General features: G+C 37.5%; 1 protein-coding gene and 1 pseudogene across 1 annotated transcript; one reads left to right on the top strand and one right to left on the bottom strand.

The window, feature by feature from the left end:
- Nucleotides 1–2,588: 2,588 nt before the first annotated feature.
- On the bottom strand, nt 2,589–4,176 carry LOC103457964 (trace amine-associated receptor 1-like; annotated as a pseudogene).
- Nucleotides 4,177–7,196: 3,020 nt separating this feature from the next.
- Nucleotides 7,197–16,805, top strand: LOC103457750 (adhesion G protein-coupled receptor F5-like). The gene is made up of 9 exons (XM_008398125.1): nt 7,197–7,322; nt 12,179–12,236; nt 12,358–12,370; nt 12,499–12,582; nt 13,575–13,753; nt 14,447–14,623; nt 14,708–16,078; nt 16,170–16,211; nt 16,367–16,805. The coding sequence occupies exons 2-9, from the start codon at nt 12,186–12,188 to the stop codon at nt 16,421–16,423; spliced, it is 1,974 nt and encodes a 657-aa protein (XP_008396347.1). The 5' UTR covers nt 7,197–7,322; nt 12,179–12,185; the 3' UTR covers nt 16,424–16,805.
- The last annotated feature ends 7,641 nt before the right edge of the window (nt 16,806–24,446 follow it).

The following is a 24,446-nucleotide window of genomic DNA, read 5'->3' as shown; positions in this document are numbered from 1 at the left end:
CATTCCTTAAGAGAACCTGTTTTAAACTGAGCGGTTTAAGTTGCAAACACAGCACAAGACTATCCTGTTTTCTGCCTTTTATCTGCCTGTCTGTGCGTAAAACAAACCCTGCAGTTATGCATTCTGCACATGTGCGCTTTCACAAATCGTGGAGTATTTCACACCTATAGGTGTTACTGACTACTTCCATTTTGAAACCCAGTTTAAAAACGTGCTGGTGTCACAGACTCTGATCATCAGAAACGTGTAAACAACCAGCTGGAAAACTGGGACCTTAAACTGCAGGGTCAGAATCCAGTGAAGGTCCTTAACATTAAAACATTTGGACTGTGGGTCCCCATCAATGCAAAGAGACAACATGCAAAGTCTGTGGAGAGAAACCTCAGGCCACATCACAAACCCAAGGAGGTTTTGCTCAGGGCAAGTGCTCCTTTGGATACAATATGTCAACTTTCTCACCCCATCTTCTAACTCTTCCTGCTCCATACCAACTCATAATATAATAATATAAACTTTTCTAAGCTACTGTAGTATGAAATCTAGTGTCATCCTTCAGTCTGGACCCGCTTTCTTTCTGTAACCATTACATTCTTGTTGATCATTCATCGTCTACAGCAGGGGTCCTCAAATTCAGTCTTCAACGGCCAGTGTTCTGCTAGTTTTAGTTGTGTCCCTGGTTCAACACACAACAATCAAATAGCTGAATTACTTCCTCAAAAAGCCTGCTAATAACCTGACTATTTGACGTGAAGCAGAGACACTTCTAAAACCTGCAGAACACCGGGCCTCAAGGCCTGGAGTTGACGATCCCTGGTCTAGTGTCAAAAGGTCATTTCAAGACGTTGCTGCCACTTCTACCTCCAGGTCTGCACAGCAGCCTTTCCTGAAGTCTTAGACCAAGATTAGGCAACTGGTTCACTATCAGCTCCTATTCTCTTAAAATGACAATGTTTGACTGTTCACAAGTTCTTTATGGAGGTTGAGGAAGCTGGTCTTTGCTATTACCCAGTGATATTCTCAGTGTTGCTCCCAGTGGCAATCAAGATAATCTGCCTCTGCAGCTCCTTCATAGCCTAATGTGGGTCAAAGAGACCCAACTCAACCAATGTTGAGTTGCTTAATATGCTCTGGCGGGTTCCCATAGTTTACACAGTAAGACCTTCAAGATATGGACCTTTTCCTAGCCTGTAAGGCAGGCATATCGGAAATGTATTATCATGACATGACTGCAGGAACTATAAATGTTACTGAAAACAGCTTGGAGTGCAACACTTAGAGGAAGCTACTTTGTGTAGGTGAAATATTTGGTAACATTTGTTATTTAGTGCAACAGAAAAGGGCATGGAGATATTCCACCAGAGTTGTTCAGAACGACAACTAAGTTGTTTGTCAAATGTGTATAAATTGTTTTCAGTAGTACCATGTGCTCAGTGAGTCATGAGGACACTCAGTGTCTGTATTAAATGCAGAGTAAAAGGACCTTTGCACAATGTAAAGGAAAATGTAAATAGGATTTACTTTACCAGGCATCACTAAAATGTCATATGATATTTGTTAATCTTTTGCAAGTCATTTAATTTTTCTCAACGTAGCTTATATCACATATTCTGCTGTTAGGTTAGCTAGCAAGTTTATTCTGCCTGTATTTTGATTGACTGAACCATTAATTTGGCAACTCCAAGCCTCAAAGCATAAACTTTGTGTCACTTCAGGATGGCCTTGTGGTCATGCATGTGCGATGGGGTTTTATTTATATTTCATTTCTTTCTTTGAAGATCTACTTCACCCACCAGATCCGGAGTTGTGCTTTTTGGTGAACATCTTCCACGTTCCCTGACCCAGGCCTTTTTCAAAGTCTTTTTTTTTTTGTCACCTTTCTGCAGCCATGTCCAAATCTCAATAAACATTTAAGCTGGCATGTTGAATGTTAAGCTATCAATCACTCATTGAACATTGACATTTTCATGAAAAATAAAAGTAATGATTGTCTAGTGCCTAGTTATTATTTGTACCAACAAAGTTCAATGAGAAAATCTGTCATGGACCCACCATGATTCTACATCAAAGACTAAAAGAAGAATCAGCCTAAATTATAGAAGCAAAAGTTTAAAAACCTAATATGTTTTGAATTAACGTACAATAGGTACATTAGACTGAGACTCAAGATTAATTAGGACATTTTTTATTACAAAAGATGAAATGTATTTCAACATTATGTCAAAGTTTTTGCTGTTATGGTGCAAAAATCTATTTTTTATGCAACAAAAGCAGATTTTGAACAAGTTTTATTGTAGTTTCATAAATCAATAAATTCAAGACATTTAGTTTGAAACTTAAACTTTACTGTGGAAAACAGAGAAAAGCAGACAATCTGTAAAACAATAAATAATTTATTTCGCAGTGTCTAAATAATTTATTTAGAGTGTCTTTGAAGTATCTAACATAAAGTCAAATATCAGTTGATTTTACAAGTTTAATAATGCTGGTGTCACTGGAAATCACCCAAAAGCAGAAGGTTTCAGTATTATATACTTTATAGTTCAGTTATTGCTTAAAAAAGAGAGAAAAAACACAGGAAAAAAAAATTATCATCGCAACTTCAAGTTAACAAAATGTCCTCTTAAGATTTTTCCAGAAACAATCATTTTAAAGGCTGACCTGTACCAAGTGTAAAAAAAAAGCGTAGATGAACGGATTCAGGGTGGAGTTGGACAGTCCGAGCCAGGTAACTGTTTCTATCACAGGAACTGGAACCAGATTATTTCCTAAAGGTTGAAAAGTTAAGAAAAGGAAGAAAGGAGACCAACAAAACAGAACTCCCAGAACAATAGCCAGAGTTTTGGTGGCTTTTCTCTCCATCTTACTGGCAGTTGCTCCAGACTTTATGCTCTGGATGCTTCGTGCCTGTTTCTGTGCGACAAGGAAAATCTTCAGGTAGATGCAAAGCATTATGACCACTGGAAGGTAAAATGACACTATAGGCCCGACAAAATTTGCCATGACAACATCCACGAAGCACATGTCCTTGCATTCATCGTCGTTTGATCTAGTCGTCACCACACTAACGGCGATCAGAACAGAAACGCTCCAGCTCACCGAGATCATGACAACGACAACATGGCCGTTGATTTTAGACCTGTAGGTCAGAGGCCGGCACACGGCGTAGTACCTGTCCACTGAAATGCAACACAAGTGCATAATGGAGCATATGCTGAGCAGCGTGTCGAAGCTGTCTCTTATCTTGCAAAATAAACTGACGTTGTACATGCATGAGCTGAGAGGAAAAAACAAACTGAGAGGAAAAATGACCATCCCAACCAGCAGGTCGGCCACCGCCAGAGACAGAATCAGAGTGTTGGTGGGAGTGTGAAGCTGTTTGAAGTAAAAGACAGAGATGATCACCAGGAGGTTTCCGCACACCGTGACGAGAGACAGAAGCGCTAGGAAACCGTATAAGATCAAACATCCGGCTGGGTAGGAAGCAGGCAGTGTGGAAATGAAAGCATCCGCCTCAAAGCAGGTAGAGAGTCTCGTTCACAGTGACCACTGTGACCATGATGAGCAAAAACAAGTCAGATTTAGTTCACATCAAACAGAGACAACAGTACAGAGATTGAATCAGTTCAGTACCAGGCAGAGAGAAGTCAGGCTGTGTCTCTGTGAGCCTCTGGATGCTCCAACAGCCTAAGGACTTCTGGAAACACCAGCCTCCATGAACACAACTTTATCATCTTCTCATCGGCCTCTTACACTGTGGGATTCACAAAGATCGACCAATAACAAGCAGGGAACCACATTCTAACTGGCGTGGATAATCTGCTATGATAGAATCATCACAGAACAACTTCTGCCTATTCAAAGTATTTCACTTACATTGACCTGACCCTTAGATTTTTCTAAACCTACTCAAATCAAGTGCACATAAACACACATTATAGGCTGTACCATGTCCTTATTATTATTTTTAACAAATATTAAGCTGATGGTTAATATTTGACTGGTAATGCCTCCCATAGCACAGCAATTCTTACAGTGGAAACATGCGGCTCTGTTGAGGTTTCCTAAAAGTATTTAGAATGTTCCTTTTTAGTTTGCAGCTAATTTATAGAATTTTTTGCAATTTTTGTTTTTAATACCAAAACCAACATCCTACTTTGAAATGAGCAGGTCTACCATGCTCGGTTTAGCTACTTGACACAATATTTCTGTAATGTTTTATTGTTTTTGCAAATCAACACTGAGAAACAAATTTTGGTTGTTATTTATTTACATTTATTTATTTTAAATAAAACTAAAAATGGATTTCCACAAAATAATGACAAATAAGTAACACGTGTAATAAGTGATTGTAATATATTGTCTCTTTTTAAGCCAATGGGCTCCTTTGGTTTGCAGATGAACGTTTTGACAGCCAGGCACAGATTACCCATCACACTGAGGTCTGGGCTTTGACTGGGCCACTCCAGAACATTAAAACTGTTGTCTTCAAACCATCTGTGTTGCTTTAGCTCAGTCTAACATTTATTCACCTGTTGATCACCACTTTGTGTGACTCAGGTTGTCTTTGTGTCATTAAAAATATTTTTCTCTGGAATGAAAAAAATCCATAACAGAAGAAATATTTTCATTTTAATTAGTTCTAGTGTTTGGACTGTGCTAGAATTATATATTAATAATAATTTTAAAAAGACATTTATAATTAAAGTTATAAGCGGTATTGGGTGGGCCAAGACTTTCCTCAGGGGAGATCATTTTAGGTGAAGTTTGGTGAGTTTTGAACATGTTAAGGCCTCTAAAAGTTGCATAAAGTGTCAGAATAATAATAAATAATAATGAAACTCATTATTATGATGGACCTCTGCAGTGCTTTCTCTGCTCGGGTCTAACAAAGCCTCACGGTGGATCAATTAAAGGTGCGAAGTCCCCGAGCTCCCTGAGTCCCCTAACACTCACACTCCACCCGAACGCAGCATCACACTCTGCTCACACACACCTGCACACACCTGGTTCCCTACAGCTTTAGAGAAACAACAAAACCTTCAGGGCCACCTGATGATGTGAACAACGACAAAGTTAAACCCAAAGAGCTTTAGTAGATGGGAACATCCCAGTAGTCAAGAAAATTATATTTTTTTTTCTTTACAAAGATTGCTTCCTGCTCAACTGTAATGTAATCTATGAAATAACTTGTGTAACTTTATGTTCCTTCAGCATCTAATGAGGAAAATGGCTCAATCTGAGTCTTATATTTAAGATATAGAAAACATTTCCAGAGCTGGGGATGTTTAACATGAATTTTATGCACATTATACGCCATGGCCCTTTAAATCAGGGTGAACAGAACCACAGCTGTGATTGGCTGGCAGGATGTGACTGACAAAATGAAGCAGAAACTGAGGTTTATGTGAATCGTCAGGTTCTGATTGGTTGATTCTCATCCTGCAGTTCCTTCACCCACAAGTACAGTTCAGAAAATCAGAATATTCTAAAACATTCATCTCAGAAGTGAAACCCGAATCTTTTCTTGATTCATTTCAAGCTTTTCTTTAGTGTCGTTTTTTGACAATTATGGCTTACAGAGAACAAAACCCCAAAAGTCACTGCCTTACAAAACTGTGAAAAAATGTAAAATGTAAAACTATTAAACTCATTGTGTCACATAGTACTCATCTAATAAACTTAGAACATTTGGTGTAATAATTTCCTGCAGGAATAATAAAGTTTATCTCTCAGTCTTGGTCAGAAGGACTCAATCATTGGGTGAAAATAATAAACTTAACTAGGAAGTTTTTCATTTTTTGAGTAAACTCAAACTGTACCCACTTCTTTTGCAAGTTAAATGCCACAGTTTCACATACTTAAATGTTCTAATCCTGGTTTGAACCTTTTTCTACAAACAAACCGCAGGTCTTTGTTCTAAACAGGCCTGATTGAAACTGTTAAACAACATGCAGTGTAATACAAAAGACACAAAAACAAACAAAAAAAGAAACTATTAGTATTGATAATCATTTTAATACAATACTAAAGTCTAAAATAATGCTTTTTCATATAAATTCTTCACAGTTTTTCACAATATCCTATTTTATTACTGAGACGGACAAATTAATACAGAAAAAAATCTGTTGGTTTGATTATTTCACAAGGGAAACAATATTAGAAATTCCAGATAAGTATTGATCAATCCCATTTTTTTTTTTTTTTTTTGAAGTTTATATTGTGAGAGGTTAGAATCCACCCAGGTGATTATTTTATTCAAATGGCTCTATTAAATTTTATGCAAATAACTAAAACAAAACCAGGCTGTTGAGCAAAGCGATAAGCTTGTTTATTTAGCTGAGTCACCACGGTAACCCGGCCTGATCAAATGTGTTTTGCATAGTTTTCCAAAACCAAATTACACATTAGAAAAATTGAAATAAAGTTTCCTTTTCAGATCGTTTTCGTTTTAAAATAAAAATTCAACTGAATAAAACTTCTTTCATTTCTACATTACGGTTGTGTTCCTAAAGTATCAACTATATTAGTATATTAGATAGTATGTCTTCATTTAAAAATATTAATATTATAACCCCAGGGATTATTATTATTATTATTATTATTATTATTATTATTATTATTACTTTCTCAGTAGTCATTCTTCATGTGGTTGTTAGATATTTCTCCATTACTTTGCCTTTCTCTAGCTGGATTATGAGTGGATGAGAAACAGGAAGTGAACATTTACTTATGCAAAAACCAAACTCCCAAACCAACCAGTGGAACATTAACCTATAAAACAAATGATGGTGTCATTCTTTACATCCACATTTCATCAAAAAGAGATCCATCCATCCATCCATCCATTTTCTATACACCCTTGTCCCTCAGTGGGGTCGGGAGGGTTGCTGGTGCCTCTCTAAAGGTAACGTTCCGGGCAAGAGGCGGGGTCACCCTGGACAGGTCGCCTGTCTGTTGCAGATCAAAAAGAGATATTTTATTCAATTCCCACAAAGTAACATTTAAGCAAATATTCCCAAATTCACATCATTTCGAGCGAAGCTGTTTGATGGTTCTGTTGTCGGACCGTATCTGACGGACGCCATAAATGCAAATGGACTGTCAATAAAAGCTGTAATGCATGAGAATCGTTGAACTCCCCCATCATTTCCTGACTGGCTCCATAACCCGGACAAAGACGTTCTCTCCAGCAGAACGCAGTTTTCCAGGAACATTTTAATTCCCTTTCTATATGCGAACACTGGGAATATTTTGCTGTCCAGCTACGGAAAGTCGGAGGATTTATGTTCTTTTCTTGATTTCAACATCAATACCAAGGAAAGGTAAGATATTTCTGCCTTTTTTTTATCAAAGTCTACAGGATCACTGACGTGTAAGTGAGTAGCTCAAAGGAATCTGAGCACAAGAAGTTTTAAACTGTCAAGAGAAGATTTCACAGGAAGCTGTATTTTATTCTCCAATTTGTGAGTTTTTAAATGAAAGTATTTGGAAGCGGCTGTTGAGGCTGGCAGGTTTTTCATTATTAAGCTGACATTGGAATAACAGCCAACAAGCTGTGTGGGATGAGAATCTAAAACATAGATTGAACTGAAATAAAAATTAAAGTTGAAATATTAAACTTAAATTGAATTAACAGAAAAGCAAATATTGTCTCTCATATCGTCCAAGTGTCTTCAGAGGATCGTGGCTGGTGATCAGGCCATACAGACCAATCAGCACACATGATTTTAATTGTTGGCTGATTAACAGGGTTTTGCTGAATTGCAATCATCTGAATGGGGTGTGTTGAAGCAGGGGAACATCTAAAACATGCAGGTCAGTGTGCCTTAATGACCAGGGTTGGGAAACACTGTTCTAGAATACACTATAGGCAACTGAACATATTTTTCTCAGTACTGTATTGATGATCACAGAGGGTTCATCGGCATAACATTCACAACAGGTATCAGTAACAACCCAAGTAATCCATACACATACAATAATCTTGCATAATAATGTGCAAAGGCACAAGGAATAAGAATTTAATCTGCTGACTGAAACTAGTTCAGTACTAAGCGCAGTGGTCATGACAACGATGAGCTAACCTAGCATGGTTAGCTCATTACATTTCAGGCTGAACTTCTTTTTATTATTTGTTGGACAATGTGCATGTGCATCACAGATTTTGTATTTATTTAACATTACTATGCTGATCTCGGACATTTGCATAATGCAATAAAGATACAACTGTGACCTCAATGCAGTTGCTACAGAAGCCATGACAGATGTAGTGCAGGATTTACTGTAAATATGCTGTAGGAGCCGTAGTTTGACAACTGTTATAAATATCACCATGTTTTTAGAACACAGGAGATTAGCTCAGTTTTTGTCGCTTGTTTTTAGGAATTGCAGTGGTTGCAGACAGTGGCGCCACAATAAAGCTACAATAAAGCTGATAAACAGGTGAAGAACCAAACAGAACCACTTCTGATTGTTTGCAAAGCCAAACATCCAATAAAAGTTCCACCAAGCCACTACTAAGGCACTGGGGTCATGATTCTAGACACGGGCAAAACAAGGTTCAATGTCCAAACTTATTGATTGATCTCGGTGATTTATTTTCCTCTTTCACCAAACAATTACAGAGATCAAACTTTCATTTGTTCTCATGCTACCACTCTTAAAAACCATCAGCCTCAAACCCAAATGCGTGCTGGTCCTTCTCCAGGCCCCTGAACTTATCTATGTGGACTGACCCACATTACTTCCTGTCTAAATTTAGAAAACAAATAAGAAAAATAATAAAACAAAAAAATAAATAAAATCAACAATTATCAACCTACAAATAAACTCTGTAAATAATACCAAAAATAGAAATTTAAGAATAAAGTAACAAAATTCAAATGGATAAATAAAGAAAGAAAAAAATAGCTCCAACAACTTTTATTCCGCCTTTTCTCGCTCTGTGTGTTGGTATTACATACGACCCTTTGCCATGGCAATCGACACACAACAGCTCAAGGAGCAAATAGAGCAGAGATTACCGATCAGGGGAATCAACACCAAAAAACAAACATTTTTCACACAAAAAAGTAGCAAAAACACCAAAACAGAACATTCAGCTTGATGTCTATATTGTGATTATTAATAAGTTTTCGCCTGAGCACAGCGGCGGTTGATTAGCTGATTTAAACAGCTGCTCTACTGATGACGTGGTGGCGGGTTGACCTGTTTTAGTGCCAACKGAACCAAAACACACCGAACTGCGCAGCACATGTTAAGGTTATCAAAGTCAGTAGCAGGCTAACAGTTAGGCTAGTATAACTGACCCACTGCTCATTTGTTCATTGTTTTCTTTAAATTTAAACGTTTTCCTCACCTGTGAAATTTGAAGCCCTTATTACCATGGTTGAATTAACTACTAAACATTGCGTCAGTTGTTCTGATTATTTGCGTTATTGTAGTATTTTCCTGAGCACCGATATGGCGCATGTGTGACTTACGATAAATCACGTAATGTCCAGTCCAGTAACATATATCCATCAATGCTGCTGCCTCGTGCTCTGTCCTTCTCTTGCACTTCCCCAGTAGGTGTCAGGTTACATTGTGTTGCATTCAATGTTGTTGGGGAAAAAAGAGTTTCATGCGCTTAATGTCCGATTTGCCATAACTATTTATTGAATTCATTGTCGCTAGCTGCGGTGGCAACAGGGGTGGCGAGGCTCTCATTTGGGGTGGCAACAGCCACCCCTGCCACCCCACTAGATCCGCCCCTGCAAATATGCAGTCTGAGTTACAAACACTGTTTAAAGAATCTTTTTTTTTTTTATAACACCTTCAAGATGTTATTTTTGAAGGACATTTTCTACATGTCCTGTGTAGAAATATTAACTGCATGTGTAACTCAGGTGTAACTTTGACTAATTTTTTTTTTTCACGTTGTCTGAAGCTAATTTGGAGTCTTCCTCTCTGCCTTCAGTTCTTTTCTTTTTAGCAGTTTGATTTTCCTTTTCTGGAACCGACTTAATCAACTTTGTGCCTGGGACTGATTTTGTTTCATCTTACTATACTTATCTTTTAGTTTGATGTTTTCCTCCTCTGTATCTTAAGATCATTGGATACTACTAGCTGACCATCCTAGAATATTTTAGAATATACAGTATTTTTTAAATATATAACTACAAATTTTTTTTCACGTTGGAGGAGTTCACAGCACCCTGGAAATGAACAGCACAACTAAAGCATTTTAAAGCTCCTACCTGGATGCAAAGTGATGCAAATAAGTTTGCTTAGAAAAACTTAAAAATTTAAAATTAAATAAAATTTCACAAGTAACACAGTGATCACAGTGGCTAGATGTGCATGTTTTGAGCTCTTAACAGAGATGCCAGCAGGTTCCTTTGCCACCCTGAACATGGACAAAAACCAACACATTGAAACAAATGACGCATCGCCCCCATACCAAACCAGCAGTAAACCAAACCCCCATACCAAACCTGTTAACCAAACCAGAAAACAGCCAACATAACTGAGTAATACAAAGAAAGTGTTGACTAAACCAAGCAAATTACTTTGCATACAGGTGCATTTAAAAAAAATAAAAAATAGAATATTGCATAAATGTGCAGCATTTCCTGCTAGTCATCTCAGAAAGTGAAACGCATGTATTATAATGAATTATCACTCAGAGTGAAATTTTCAAAGCTTTTGGTTCTTGMAATTTTGATGTTGTGTCTCACAGACAGTGTCTCAGAAAATGAGAATAGTGTGAAAAATATCAAAAGTGGAAAATCCTGGTGTCACGCGCTAATCAGCTGAATAACTGTGAACATCTGCAGAGGTTCCCTGAGACTTTAAACAGTCCCTCATAAGGAAGACTGCTGATTGGACAGATGTCAGACAGTCATGAACTTCCATCACAAGCAGAACAAGACACAAAAGTTCAGCTAAAGAAGCTGGTTGTTCACACAGCTCTGGATCCAACCATATTAACAGAACATTGATTGGATGGTAAAAATGTGCTAGGAAAAGCTRCAACAGGGAGAACCTCAACCTTGAAACTGTCGAGCAATATCCATTTCAGAATTTAGGGGAGCTTCACAGGGAGTGGACTCAACCAGAGGTGGTACATCAAGACTCATAGACATGGCTACAAATGATGCATCCTCCACACCAAGCCACCCCTGAACCAGAAACAACATCAGAACTGGACTGCTGCTCAGTGGTCCGGACTTCTGTAAGTTATGCATTTCATTTGGAAATCAAGGTTCCAGTGAAAGTGAAGAAGGGACAAGAAGGGCCAGAAAAAAATCTCCAGAGTCAGTGATAGTTTGGGCTGCCATGTCATCTGCTGGTTCTGGTCCACTGGATTTTCTGGAGTCCACAGTCAATCCTGCTGAAGGTACCAAAAGCTGCTTCAGTGACCATGGTGTTCCTGTTGTTGATTGGCCACCAGACCTAACCTTTAACCTACAGAGAATCGCTGGGTTGTTGTCAAGAGGAAGATGAGCGACACCGGACCCAACAATGAAGATGATCTGAAAGCCTGGGTTTCCATTCCACCTACACAGAACCACAGGCTGATCTCCTCCGTGCCACGGAGCATTAATGCAGTAATTCATGCAGGAGGAGAACCGGTCTGATGTGATACTGTAATTTTTTAAGACGGTGACTTTTGTGTTTTCTGCACCTTTAAGTCAAAATCACTGAAACTGCATGAAATAAAAGCTTGAAACATTTTACTACTGGATCTCTAAAATGACTGAGATGACTGGTTAGAGTTATTAGAGTTTTACACAATAGTCAGATTTTTTTATAGATCTACCTGTATTTTTTTGGTTTTAAACAAAGAAACTACCTTCTCCTTTTTAAAGAACATATTTCTTTAAATGAAACTGACATCTATATTTACAGTGTTTGTAAAAAGGACACCCTCTTTAAATTCTACAGTTTTACGAATAATTGTGTATTAAAAATTGTTTGGTTGGTACCAGCAGAAAACGTTATGTGTATTAATTTTGCTATAATTAGATTATATTTATGTTATATTGGTTTGATGTTCTGATACACTGAAGTGTGACAAAACAAAAACTGAAATTTGGAAGAGGGTGAAAACTTCCACACCACTGTATTCATCGTATTTTCAAATTGATTGAATATGGCTGTATTAATGCCACTGTGTTTTGTGCTTTTGCATCAGATTGACAATGTGGATCAGAGCGTCTGTGTTTCTGATTGGAGCTGTCTGCATGTGGCAGGTACGCATTCATTTCTTTATTATCTCTATTTTATAATATTGCACCTACATTAGAACCGTTGAAAAAATTGTGCAAAGTGTTTTACATGAAGACTAATTTGGATATGTCATTTCTCTTACAGATTATTTCCAAAGGTGATAATGGCTTACTGATTTTTTTTTGTAGTTAATTTGTTAGAAAAATGTTTTAATATGTATTTATAACTTCCAAACTCACTCATCTGTCTCTAATGTGTTTTAATGGAATAATCCTGGCTACATAGTGGAAAGCACTATCGGAGAACTATTCCAGATGTTTGACAGCAACGTCGTCCCCACGTCCATCTATACATGTGAAGAAGTCAATGGTATTCTGATTTTACCTATTTTATGTTTCTGATGATGGCATTTCACCTCCACTTAAAGGGGTCCTGCAAAATAAACTATCTAAACGGATAAAAACAGCAGATCTCTGCTCACCGCTTCAGTCAGCAGGTGTGTTTGGCGCCACCTGCTGACTCCCAGTATTATTGTCCCTAGTGCTCAGTCTGGGCTGCACTAGAACGTTCAAGAGTCAAAGTAAAATTTCCATTACCCAGACTGTGGAGCAGACTGAGTCGGTGCAGAATGAATTAGTCCTCAGTGTGTGATGGTGTATCTACTGGAAAGAAATAAAGTCTAGCTGGTGTTGGAAAAAAATGGTAGTCTGCAATCAAGTAGGGAAAACCGCTATTAAGAATATAGCATAAATACACAAACAGCTTGCCAAAAGCAGGGTGTTATGTAGCTATTTGTGTTGCCATATTGGCACAGTATCCTTGCACTGCTGGGATAGATCAAGAAACCCAAAACATTTGTTATTACTAAGTAAAACTACTCATGTCATTATTACTGCCGGCAGGTTTTGCATTGCTTGGTGTGGAGAGCTTTTAGATTGTCGCTCTAATTTTCTGCTGTGCCAATTTACACCGTTCATTAAAACCCATAATGCATCTGGCTGAGAGTGGCTGTCACCTGTATCATTCTTTGACCAACTGTATGCTAGACATGTAATGTTTGCTGTAATGCTGATTTAGCAAATGTAAGAAGAAAAGCATTTTTTGTTCTACTTTAGAAAATGTTATAATCAGAAACTTGTCAAATGAAATATAACTTGTGAGATATAATATAAATATATATAAAGATAAATATAACGATCTTGTGACGTCCCTCTAAGTTAGTAAGTGTTGTGTGGTGATTGGGTTGTGATTAGGGTGATTTGTGCCTATTTTGAAAAATTGGAGCTGGTCAATCAAAAAGTCAAAATCATCTTATCTTGTCAGAATTTTGGGTTCAACTCACCATATTCTTCCATCTTTAGTTATTACATGTTCAGAGCCTCCATATGGAATCGGATTAGTAGATCACCAAGTGTCGGCACCCTGTGGCGAGGGCATGGTGGGAAATATGACAGCAGTTTGTATGAAAAATGCAAAATACGAACAAAAAGAGGACAATTGTGTCCTCGCACCCATTCAGGAGATGCTTGATAAATCTAAGGTAACTCACCCATGTTTACTATCATTACACCAAAACACAATAAAAAAGACTCTGATATCAGTAGAATGCAACATTTGTATATTTATTTTCAACTTTAGTAAAGAAAAATCAATTATATTACATCCTGTCATGTTTTTGATAAGTATCTCTGATGTCTGTGCCTCTTTACAAATAGTTTTCAAAAAGAAAATATTGGGAACCATTTTTCTAGCTGCCTCTCATTAAATCATATTACACATTTCCTGTTCTAGATCAGATTGGATGACCAAAATATTTATGTGATGTGTTCTTGCCAAATTCATCTAAAAGAAACATTTATGTGTTCAGTACAATTTTTACCAACTGTATTTACATAAAACTGATTACAAATTTAAAATACATTGGAAAAATTACTTTTTGGTTAGGATGATCACATAACCCCCCAAAAAGCTTAATGTTTTGATTATGACGCCTCAGACATCTGAAAATCAGATGGTGTTTCAAAAAAAAAGATTTAATTTCAGAATTCAAACATTCCTACAATTGTCTTTTCATACTTGAATTAAAACATGATTGTAGAACAATTAAACAAGACTGTATTTTTAATGTATTGCATTATATTTGGTTTTATCATCAGAAACAATCTAAAGTTAAACAAATACAAGCCATGACTTTAACTGTGAAACTAAAAATGTATTTCTTTAACTACAACAGACAATAAATGACTCAACATTGCCAAATTTCTTGGAGGAACTCAGAAATGTGACTGTCAACAACACTGGGATCGTTTCCGTTTCTCCAGCCACGATCAGTTCGATTGTTACGATCCTTAACAATGTAGCTAGCAAATCCCCATTGTTAACTTTCCCACTAAATAAAAAGTCAACAACGGTAGGTGAAGGTGTATGTTACGTAATATCTCCATATTTCAAAATATACATGTTTAATATATGTGTTTACTGTTTTTAAAAACAGTATATCCTGGAAACGGCTGGCGTTCTCACGTCCATTGAATCAAAGGGATCATGGGACACTCTCAACGAAAAAGACGGCAAAAWAAACCAAAACAACTCCACAATACGAAGCACCAGCTCTGCCTTGCTGAATCTTTTTGAGTCTGTATCGGACAATCTGGTCAATGAAACCTTTGCCATTGAGACAAGTTTCATTCAACTGATTAAAACTATGTTCGAAAACCATTTTCGTCATGATTTTAACTTCTCAGTGGAGATAGACATACCAGAGGGCAGCGGAGGAAGTCAATACATTACCACGATCGTATTCGCGTCCATGGATAACGTGCTCCCTCCAAGAGATGAAGACAACTCCTCATCCATGGTTATCAACGGAAAGGTTGTTCTCGCTACGACAGCAGCCAAAATCAGAAATATATCAATAACATCAGGAATTCTGAATGTCACCCTGGGAAACCCAAAGTGTGTTTTCTGGAATTTCACACTCTTTGATGGTCTTGGAGGATGGAGCAACTCTGGCTGCTCTCTGCTGTCCCACAACAATGAAACCATCAGCTGCAGCTGCAACCATCTCACCTCCTTCTCCATGCTGATGTCCCCTGAGATTATTGAGGATAAAAACATCAAGGACATAACGATAATTGGAGTTGGCATATCCATGGCTTCTTTGGTCATATGTCTTATCACTGAAGCTCTCACTTGGAAAAAAATAAGTACCAACACCACYGCCTTCCTGCGTCACGTTTCCATCATCAACATCGCCATTTCTCTCCTGATTGCAAACATCTGGTTCATCATCGGAGCGTACATTTCAGACGCCGATAAGAAGAAAAACCCTGCCCTGTGTGCAGCCGTGACCTTCTTCATCCACCTCTTCTACCTCGCCATGTTCTTCTGGATGTTGGCCTCAGCCCTGCTGCTGCTCTACCGCACCGTCTTCGTCTTCGAGGGCGGATTGTCCAAAACGTCCATGCTGGTTATTGGATTTGTTCTGGGGTACGCTGCGCCGCTGGTCATCGCCATAACAACCATGGCAGTGACTGTCCCGTCACATAAATACATCAGAGAAAGTAGTGGCTGTTGGCTGAACTGGGAGGACTCCAGAGCTCTGTTGGCCTTTGTGGGTCCTGCACTTGTGATCGTGGCAATAAACTTCCTCATCCTGCTAGTTGTGATTTATAAAATGCTGAGCAGAAGAGCAGTAAGTAATGCCAACCAGGCAGGAGAGCAGCATGTTCTGGTGGTGATTGCCAGGAGTCTGGCTGTGCTCACACCGTTTTTCGGACTGACGTGGAGTTTGGGAATCGGAACCATAATTGCTCCACAACACAAGGAGATTCATTTTGCTTTTACCCTGTGCAATTCACTGCAGGTAACAACAATCACATGTTTACTATCCAGAGTTATTCTAAAACTCCCTACTTTTTGAAACTCTTTCTCAAATCCTTGTGTCTTTTTTGCAGGGTTGTTTCATTTGGGTGTTTGGAACACTGCTGGACAAAAAGGTGTCTGTGTGCCCTTTACACAAAAAATTTAATATTTTGGAAAGAGCTATCATTTATGTCAAATCTATTGATTTGAAATATTTTTTGTGCACAAATCAATCAACCACTCCCATGTTGTTATAGCTGTGTACTTATATAGTATATTCTTTTTTCAGGTGCGGGCAGAAACTATAAAATCACTGACTTCAGCTGATAAGTCCACCGCTGGTTGATGAAGTAACTGCCTGAAGGGTTCCTATGATGAAGAGGGAAGACCGTTGGTTTTAACCTGTCATTCTTTGTCCTACATTCATTTTCTTGCATTTTGTTTATCATTGTTGCTATGTTAATGTACAGTAATACCTAAGCCTTGTATATAAATATAAAGCCTTTTCAATCTCTTTTTCTAATAAAGTTATGTTTGTTGTCTTGGTTGAAAAACCCAATGATGATTTATGCAACTATTGTAACTCGTCACCAGCTCTAAACAACCCCAGCAACTTCAAAACAATGAGGGAGCGTGGCAAAGATGTTTTCATGGTTGAGACACAGCCATGTTGGAAGAAAATGGTTCATGTTTTTTTCTACAATAAACTGAAGCTGATGTTTTTTTTGACTGCGTGCTGATTTTTATTATGTGTACATGCTGTAAAAATAAATCATTTTAAGGCTTTTCTGTATATCTTTTTTTTTTTGCATGGTTAAGTTTTTCATGTGCTTTTAAAGTTAGCTTATGTAACTTTTATTTAAAAATTTTTATTTTTATTTTTTTACATTTGCGACTGGTCACTACAAAAGTAGAAACAAGTCTACTTTAGGGGTCTTGTGATACTTACAGATTCAAAAAGTGTCGATTTTAAGCTTTCCAATGATGTCAAACACATGGAAATAAAAGAAAGAAATTAAGATAAAGTCATTTGAAATTTAGTGAAAACAGCTTTCAAAGTTTTCCACAAACCTGCTGAACAACCTCAGAGTCTCAACATTAGCTGTTCATTTCCATCATTTTGCATTAACTCCGTTCACCCAGCTCTGACCGCAGGTAGGCAGTACCTGTGAAGTTGGGCAAAAAAAAGATCTCATAAGCCAGCTTTTGTTTGACTTATCTAGCTAGGAAAATATATTTTTTATAAGTTGTCAGCCGTTGTCCATGTGAACTTCCATCTTGTGAACTTTAGTGATGGAGTCGACTTTAGTGAACTGAACAAAAGACACAGAGGCTGTCATGTGATTTTGGTGACACCACATGTATTGTTTTCTTTGAAAATGATACACAATTTTCATTTTAATTCACTTTAGCAAAAAGTCTGTCACACCATCTTCCTCGTGTGTCCAGTGGCTTCCTGGTGAGCACTGAACATTCAGAAAACCTCCGTACGTCTGTACGACGTTCACTTGTATTAATGACATTAAAGACGACCGAGGCAAAAATAATGTTAAAAAATATATATCATTTTATTTTGCTAGACATGTAAGAGACAGTGAAAACAGTGAAAGTTTCATTAGAAAAATATTTAATGGTAAAAAGCATCAATATATTGCTGTTTGGCAATAAAACCTCAACAATAAAAATATATTTTTTAAAATGTTAAGGATGGCAGACAGACAAGAAGTATAAAATTATTTGCAAAGTCTAAAATCAAGAAATGGAATGAAATATTAAAATAAATTTAAAAATTCAAAAAGTCCTTTTTCCAAACATACATATTTTTCAATGTAAACGTTACTGGACTTTACATTGAAAAATACATAATGTATATGTAGAACAGGTAATGTATATGTAGAACAGGATAAAATACTTTCATTGACAATAGAGTGCTTACTGTCTGCAACACTGTTGATGATTTGTATCATTTTCTATAAAAAATTAATCTTTACACATACAACGCTCCTCAACAGGCAAAATGTCCAGGAGTCAACCCAGCAGCATGATGGCGATCTCCAGAGTAGCTCTTGGAGAAAGTGTGTTTTGAAGTTCTGAAAATAATGAAAAATACATCTTTCAGATTATAGATTACATTAATAAGTGATTACATTAACAAATGCTACACTGAAAATAAAAAGCCACAGTGCTACTGTGCTGAAAGTCCAACAGCTTCATTTTTAGCTCATTATTCATTATTATTACTGTGTCAAAGTAATTTTTAGCATAGCAAATTAATTGTAATTTATATTGTATAGGATATTTATTTTGTAATCAGTTTGGGTGTAGCTAATGGTGTATTATGCAAACTTTTGTTTATATTTGGAACCCAGAGCGCCACATCAACCGCAATCGAGGCCGAATACAACAGCCAGTTTGGTTGATGGACAATAAGACCTATGAAATACATCATACTTCTTCTGTAGGAACTTTACGCTTCTGTAGATGTTGAGTACTCTCATGTCCAGCCGTCATCTTTCTGCTGCAAACGTATCCATCTGTATGTTGCACATGAACTGTGGAGAAAGTTTGATTCTGCATGAAAGCATCCAAAGCTGAGAGCTCTTTCTTTTTCTTCAGTAGCATATAGTCAGATTTTCTCCATTTCGTTGTCTTCTTCAAACATTGTGGTGACGAATCTGGTGATAGCTTCTGATACATTGTTGCAGCTCCTCCACTGACACTGGCATTGGCATCAGCCTTGGTGTAGAAGTTGCCATAGCAACATGTTATGACAGCCACAGTTTGGTTTGTTTTTGATTTTTGTCTGGTGCTTCTTTTTGACCTGGGTGTCCATTGAAATTAAAGTAGGAAATAAAATAACTTCCCTAAACGTATGTAAAACACTTCATCCATAGACAGAGGCTCAGTGTTTTCTGCGTTTCCTGGCAACACCAAATGATGATGCAGTTTTTCTCATTAGTCATAAGTTCTCACCTTACATGGAAAATATACTTTTTCATAATAGCTACCTCAATGTAAAAGCAGTTACTTTTATAGATCTATTGTGGTAATATTCAGTAGCTTTAGTACTAATTTGTGTAACAAATTTTATATTTTTGATGAATGATTAAAAGTTTTTATGAATATATTTATTGATAAGTTATGTGCTCTATTTGGGTGTTTTGATAATGACACCCAAATAGAGGGTGTCTAACACAAAATAAGMTGATGTATTTTGTGTTATTTTTATTTCTACTGAATGTGGCAGCAGCAGAAGCCACAGCGTACGATCCCAGTGAAACTCTCCACTCCTCCCAGTCACACCCCGTTCAGCGTAACTCAGTACTTCACAACATTTTTCACATTTGAAATTCTGTTGCTGATGATCTGTGTTATGGGACAATTTAATGTATTATTGCTGTCATTAAAGGACTTAAGGTAAACTAATATTGTGCTGGAACAGAAAAGGAAAGAAAAAGGTAGGTTTGTCTCTTTTTATTAGAAGTAGTTCTTTGCCTTTTTGTGTCTACACTATTTAAAACATGATAAGTTGTGTCTCACAGAACTGTTTAATTGAATGTCTGACATTAAAATGTCAGCAAAAAGCATTAAAAGTAATTTAGTCTGCTTCGGAGACAAACAACAAAAATTACTGTCAGTCTGAGCTGGCTGTGATGGATCACGGTAAATGTGCTGAACTTCTAGGGAAGTTCAGGAGAAGGAGACAATTGAATTGTTCAACTGCTTTAAAATTGAACAGTAAAGCAATGTTCAACATATTTTGTTAATGAAAGTAATTTCTTTTCAGGTTAACAATGCAGATCAGATTTGATAATATGTATCAGAAACTAAACAGAAGGTTTTTTTCTGAACCAACAGTCAAATATTCTTACCAAAAGATCTTCATGCATCAAGAGACTTTGAACTAATCTAGATTTATATTTCTATTTGTATGAACAGTTGAATAGTTATCTGTTCAAAAAAAATTATGTAAATTATCTGCAATTTACATAAAACAATGAAGCAAAAAATCCATAATTTATAATTACTTAACTATTAATTCTCATAATACATAATATTTTAACTAATAAGAAATGAAGTGGGCTTAATATGTGAATAATAATATAAATAATAAAAACTAACTGCCTTAGGTATATCCTCACTCTCACATGTCCTCCTTCATATTAAAACAAATTTAGAAAGTTATCTATGAATATATAGTCTTGGTGTGTGTGTGTGTGTGTGTTCGGGGGCTTGGGGGAGGCTGTACTTGTTTTTGTTAACATGGAGGGTCCAAATTCAGGGAGTGTGTCTTCCTGGGACCCCAAATGGGAAGCCACTCTAAAGTAGCTTGGGATGCTCACACTCTGTGAGTGTGTGCGTGTGTGCGTGCGTGCGTGCGTGCGTGCGTGTGTGTGTGTGGGGGCGGGGGGATGTGCATGTGTGTGCGTGTGTGTGTGTGCATGTGTGGGTGTGTGTGTGCGTGTGTGTGTGTGGGAGGAGCAGGGGTGTGTGTGCATTTTGATGTTTTAGGATTGTTAGAGTATATTCTAGTGTTTCTCAGTCCGTATCTGAATGTTTCAGATGTGTCTCTGTTCCAGCATGCCTGATTCAAACATTTTCTTGCAAATGTTTTGAGTTCCATATTTATTTTTTATGTTCTTTCATCTATACATTTTGATTTTTTTTGTCTAATGTTAGCTTAAGATGTTTCTCCCTCTTTGATTTGTTCTTCTGTCCAAGTTAGTCTTCCATATGTGTGATCTGTGTTGTTTAGTCTTCCCTTAATTGTCCTACTCAGCCCTTTTACAGCTGTTTTATATTCCCCTGATTAGACTCGTCCAATTCCCTTCAGTGACATCTCCTCTATATTAAGCCTCTCTGGTTGTGCATTGCTGGTTCCATTACTTTCCCTACTGTTCTTTCCCTTTCATTAAAACTTCCTTCTGCTTTAGCTGTTGTCTCCATTTTGGTCCTACTTTATACTCACAAACCCTGACACCTACATATGAAGTTTATGGGTCAGTATGCCTCACCTCCAATTAATACCACTCATTTGATCTTGGCATATTAACCACTTCATCCCTGTCTACTTCGCTTCATATCCATACACCTAAACCATGGTGTATTAGTTTGATCTTTTATTGTAAAGTAGCACCACAACCACATTTCATAACAGTGGACTGATTACTATATTAATTGGTCAAAAGTAACCCGATTCCCAAGGGAACACCAGTGTGTTGATTCATAAACACCCAGTTGTGGATATGATGGGATTAGCCAGGACAGGTTACTTTCTGTACCCAAATCTGCTTTGGTATTTTTAGAACTGAGGCCCATTGTTTTTATCAGCTAAGCAGCAAGTTGTTGAGCCTGGTGCCACATAACCTGATATCAGACTGGACATCCAACTTCATTATGCAAGAATGCTGATTTGGAATTTCCCTAAACTTTCCATATATGTGCTCACTTTCATGTTCCCTTTTTCTAGTATTTCCCTCCTCTAATGAGCAAATGTGGATGAGCTTTCTGTCAGATGCATGCATAACTGTCTTCTAAGTTATATAATCACAGCTGATACAATCACTAACTATGTACTTCTTAAACAACCATGTGGAAAGACATCCTGTGATCATAGAAAAATATGCCTGTTTAAGAAGGGTCAAATCTTTGCCAGGAAGTAGAGACTACATTCAAAGAGATTCCAGAAAATGCAAAAAGTGAGTTGAGAACTGTCCAATGCATTATTAAAAATTGGAAGGAAAGTGGGGACCCATTGTCTTTGAGGAAGGAATGAGGTCAGAAAGAAACCTGAATGGTGACAGAGAAACGACATTAGAACTCAGGGCTACGTGTAGGCTTTGATTTCATTTATTTGCAGGTTATGTGATTCTCTTCTCAGTGCATTATTAGTTATTACTGTATCCCCAATCTCACCTCTGGCTGCAGTTTCTTCTATGGAAGGAGGTTGAAACTCTTGTAGGTGTCTTTTAATTCTGACTTCACTGATTTTGGGAAATTTTTCATCTTCTTTTTTGTATTTCCACAGCAATTTTTTTTTCAGGTCTATGGCTCTAAACAGGAAGTTCTGTGCAGATTCTTTTGGACCTTATGAAATGTTCATAAGCAGGTGGAGGAGGTCAGAGGAAGGGTCAACTTTAAAGTTTCCTCTTAGGACAGGTTTCAGAGTGGACGATGTCAGTCCTCTTCATTTCCAGGATCTCTCTGAGATCAACACCTGGGTTTAGTACTATGACTGCTTCCAGGATCTCCATCTCTGAATGTCTAAACTCAGTCTGCTTGATTGGGCTCCTATAGAACAACTTATACCACTGATCAACTTCTGCCCACACAACCAAATCTCCTGCCTGAGAGTCATCTGTAGTATTTTTGTTGGAGGAGCACGGGGTGGTTCAGTTTCCTCCCTCTGAGCCCTCAAGCTCAGTTTCTCCTCTAAAATCCCAATTTTCTCCTCCAAACACTGTCAGGCTTTTCTATGTTCCTCTTACAATTTCTTGTACTCGGTCTTCAGTGAGCTTACTTCACCTTTCTCAGCTTGTGTCTGTTCTGGTGTCCAGCATCTTACAAAGTCAAAGATCCCATAAAGGCAAGTAAACTCAGAAGAAGCTGTTGGAATAATTCAGGGTCTTCTACATTTTTAATATGATCTGGTGTTGTCTGAGCTGGTCAGATGAAGGAACGTCAGGTTTGGCTGGTAAACCTTCCTGGGGGTTGACCACCTTTGAATGCTGACTTTTCTGCAGCTAATTTTTCTGCAGCATTCTGCCCATTTCACCGTGAAGTTGCTACATAGTTAGTCTCTCCTCTGGCTTTTCTAGTTTCATCTTCCTTGGGTTGATCACTTTTAGTTGGAACTCCTGGGTGGCTCGTCAAATATGTTATGGTATAGACAACAGCAAAAGAATGGTTTCTTGATGCAATAACATTTAACCAATCAGCTTAGCAGTTATGTTTTTGAACTGTTGGAGGAAGCCAAAGTACCCGGAGAGAACCCAGGCATGCAGACTAATTACAGAACGATACCAGGAATTCAAAGCCAGGACCGTTTTACTGCAAGGCTGTGACACTTCCAATGACACTACTGTGCAGCCCTCCAAACATTGTGTTCAATTCAACATTTTATGTAATCACTCAATATCTCCCCAGCTCTGAGTCTGCTTTTAATAGAAACAGATGAATCCAGACGGTTTAGTAACAAGATCCTGATTGAATCTGAATTCTGTTTATTTGCCTTTAGGTGTTGGAAATCAGAGATGAGAGAAATGCAACAATAATTAACACATAATAAAGTTGGGCTTTTGTTTGTTGGCTGAAGTAAAAACTGATTCTGGTAACAGACTTTGAATGGAAGTGGGTTGAAAGAGTTCAGGTGTGGTTGGCTTTCTTGATAAACTCAGTAGGATGGATGTAACAAATTCAAAGGCAGGAACAAACTTTTGGGTCAAGTCAGCTCTCTGTCAACTATATATATTCCCTCTCATACTGCTCCAAACAGGCAGTCAATATTCCTACTTGTCAAACAGACAGATAACTGTTTTTTGTTTCTAAATATCACTATCACTAATGAATGCAGGAACTGAGAGATGGCTTTTACTCTTCACATACACAAAACTTAGGTTTTTTTGCCCTACTTAGTGTTAATTTTAAACATTTTTCCCCTCTAGGGTAAAAATGCAGGCTGTGGTGGTTTTATTCCTTATTGGAGCTCTGTGCATGTATCAGGTACCCTTCTTTCTCAAAGTCAACAACAAACTTTATATTGCAAAAAACAAGACAAAATGGTGCTAAATTTAAACACACTGTCTGTAACTCTGTTGACACCACTACTAATTCTGGTATTTACTTGTATTTACTCTTACAGGATAAGACTGCTGGTAAGACTACAATGTGATTTAAATAACATAAGTTAAGTCCTTAAACATTTTCCTCCTTAAACATTTTCTTTGTGTATTTTTTTTATTTTAAATGAAAATTTTCTCTTTTGGCTTATCAGCTGCTAAGTCTGTATCTTTTACATTTATGGGAATATTCAAGGTCTTGGCCAAATAGTGGAAGAGAAAATCAGTGATGGCGGCAATGTCACATGGGAAAACGAAAACAAAAACTTCCAAATATTTAACGGCAGTGGATTCTCCCACAACATCATAATCTACACATGTGACGAGCTCGCAGGTAAATTTTCTTAAGAGGTYGTGTCTCTGTCATTTCCTGTATTGTCAACTAATCCGACTGCATCCTGTGTGTTTCTGGGAAATATAAAAATTTGCTGCCCTGACGATGACCACACAAAAAGCAAGGAGTTTCATGTGGAGACCCTTGTTCTTCGAAAAGGCCAACGGCAGCAGTTTTTACCAATATGTCTTAGTGCA

Source organism: Poecilia reticulata, linkage group LG21 (assembly GCF_000633615.1).
Source record: "Poecilia reticulata strain Guanapo linkage group LG21, Guppy_female_1.0+MT, whole genome shotgun sequence".
NCBI classification, from domain to species: domain Eukaryota; kingdom Metazoa; phylum Chordata; class Actinopteri; order Cyprinodontiformes; family Poeciliidae; genus Poecilia; species Poecilia reticulata.
The sequence above is the reverse complement of the archived record's forward strand: the minus strand, read 5'-3'. Positions and strand labels throughout refer to the sequence as shown.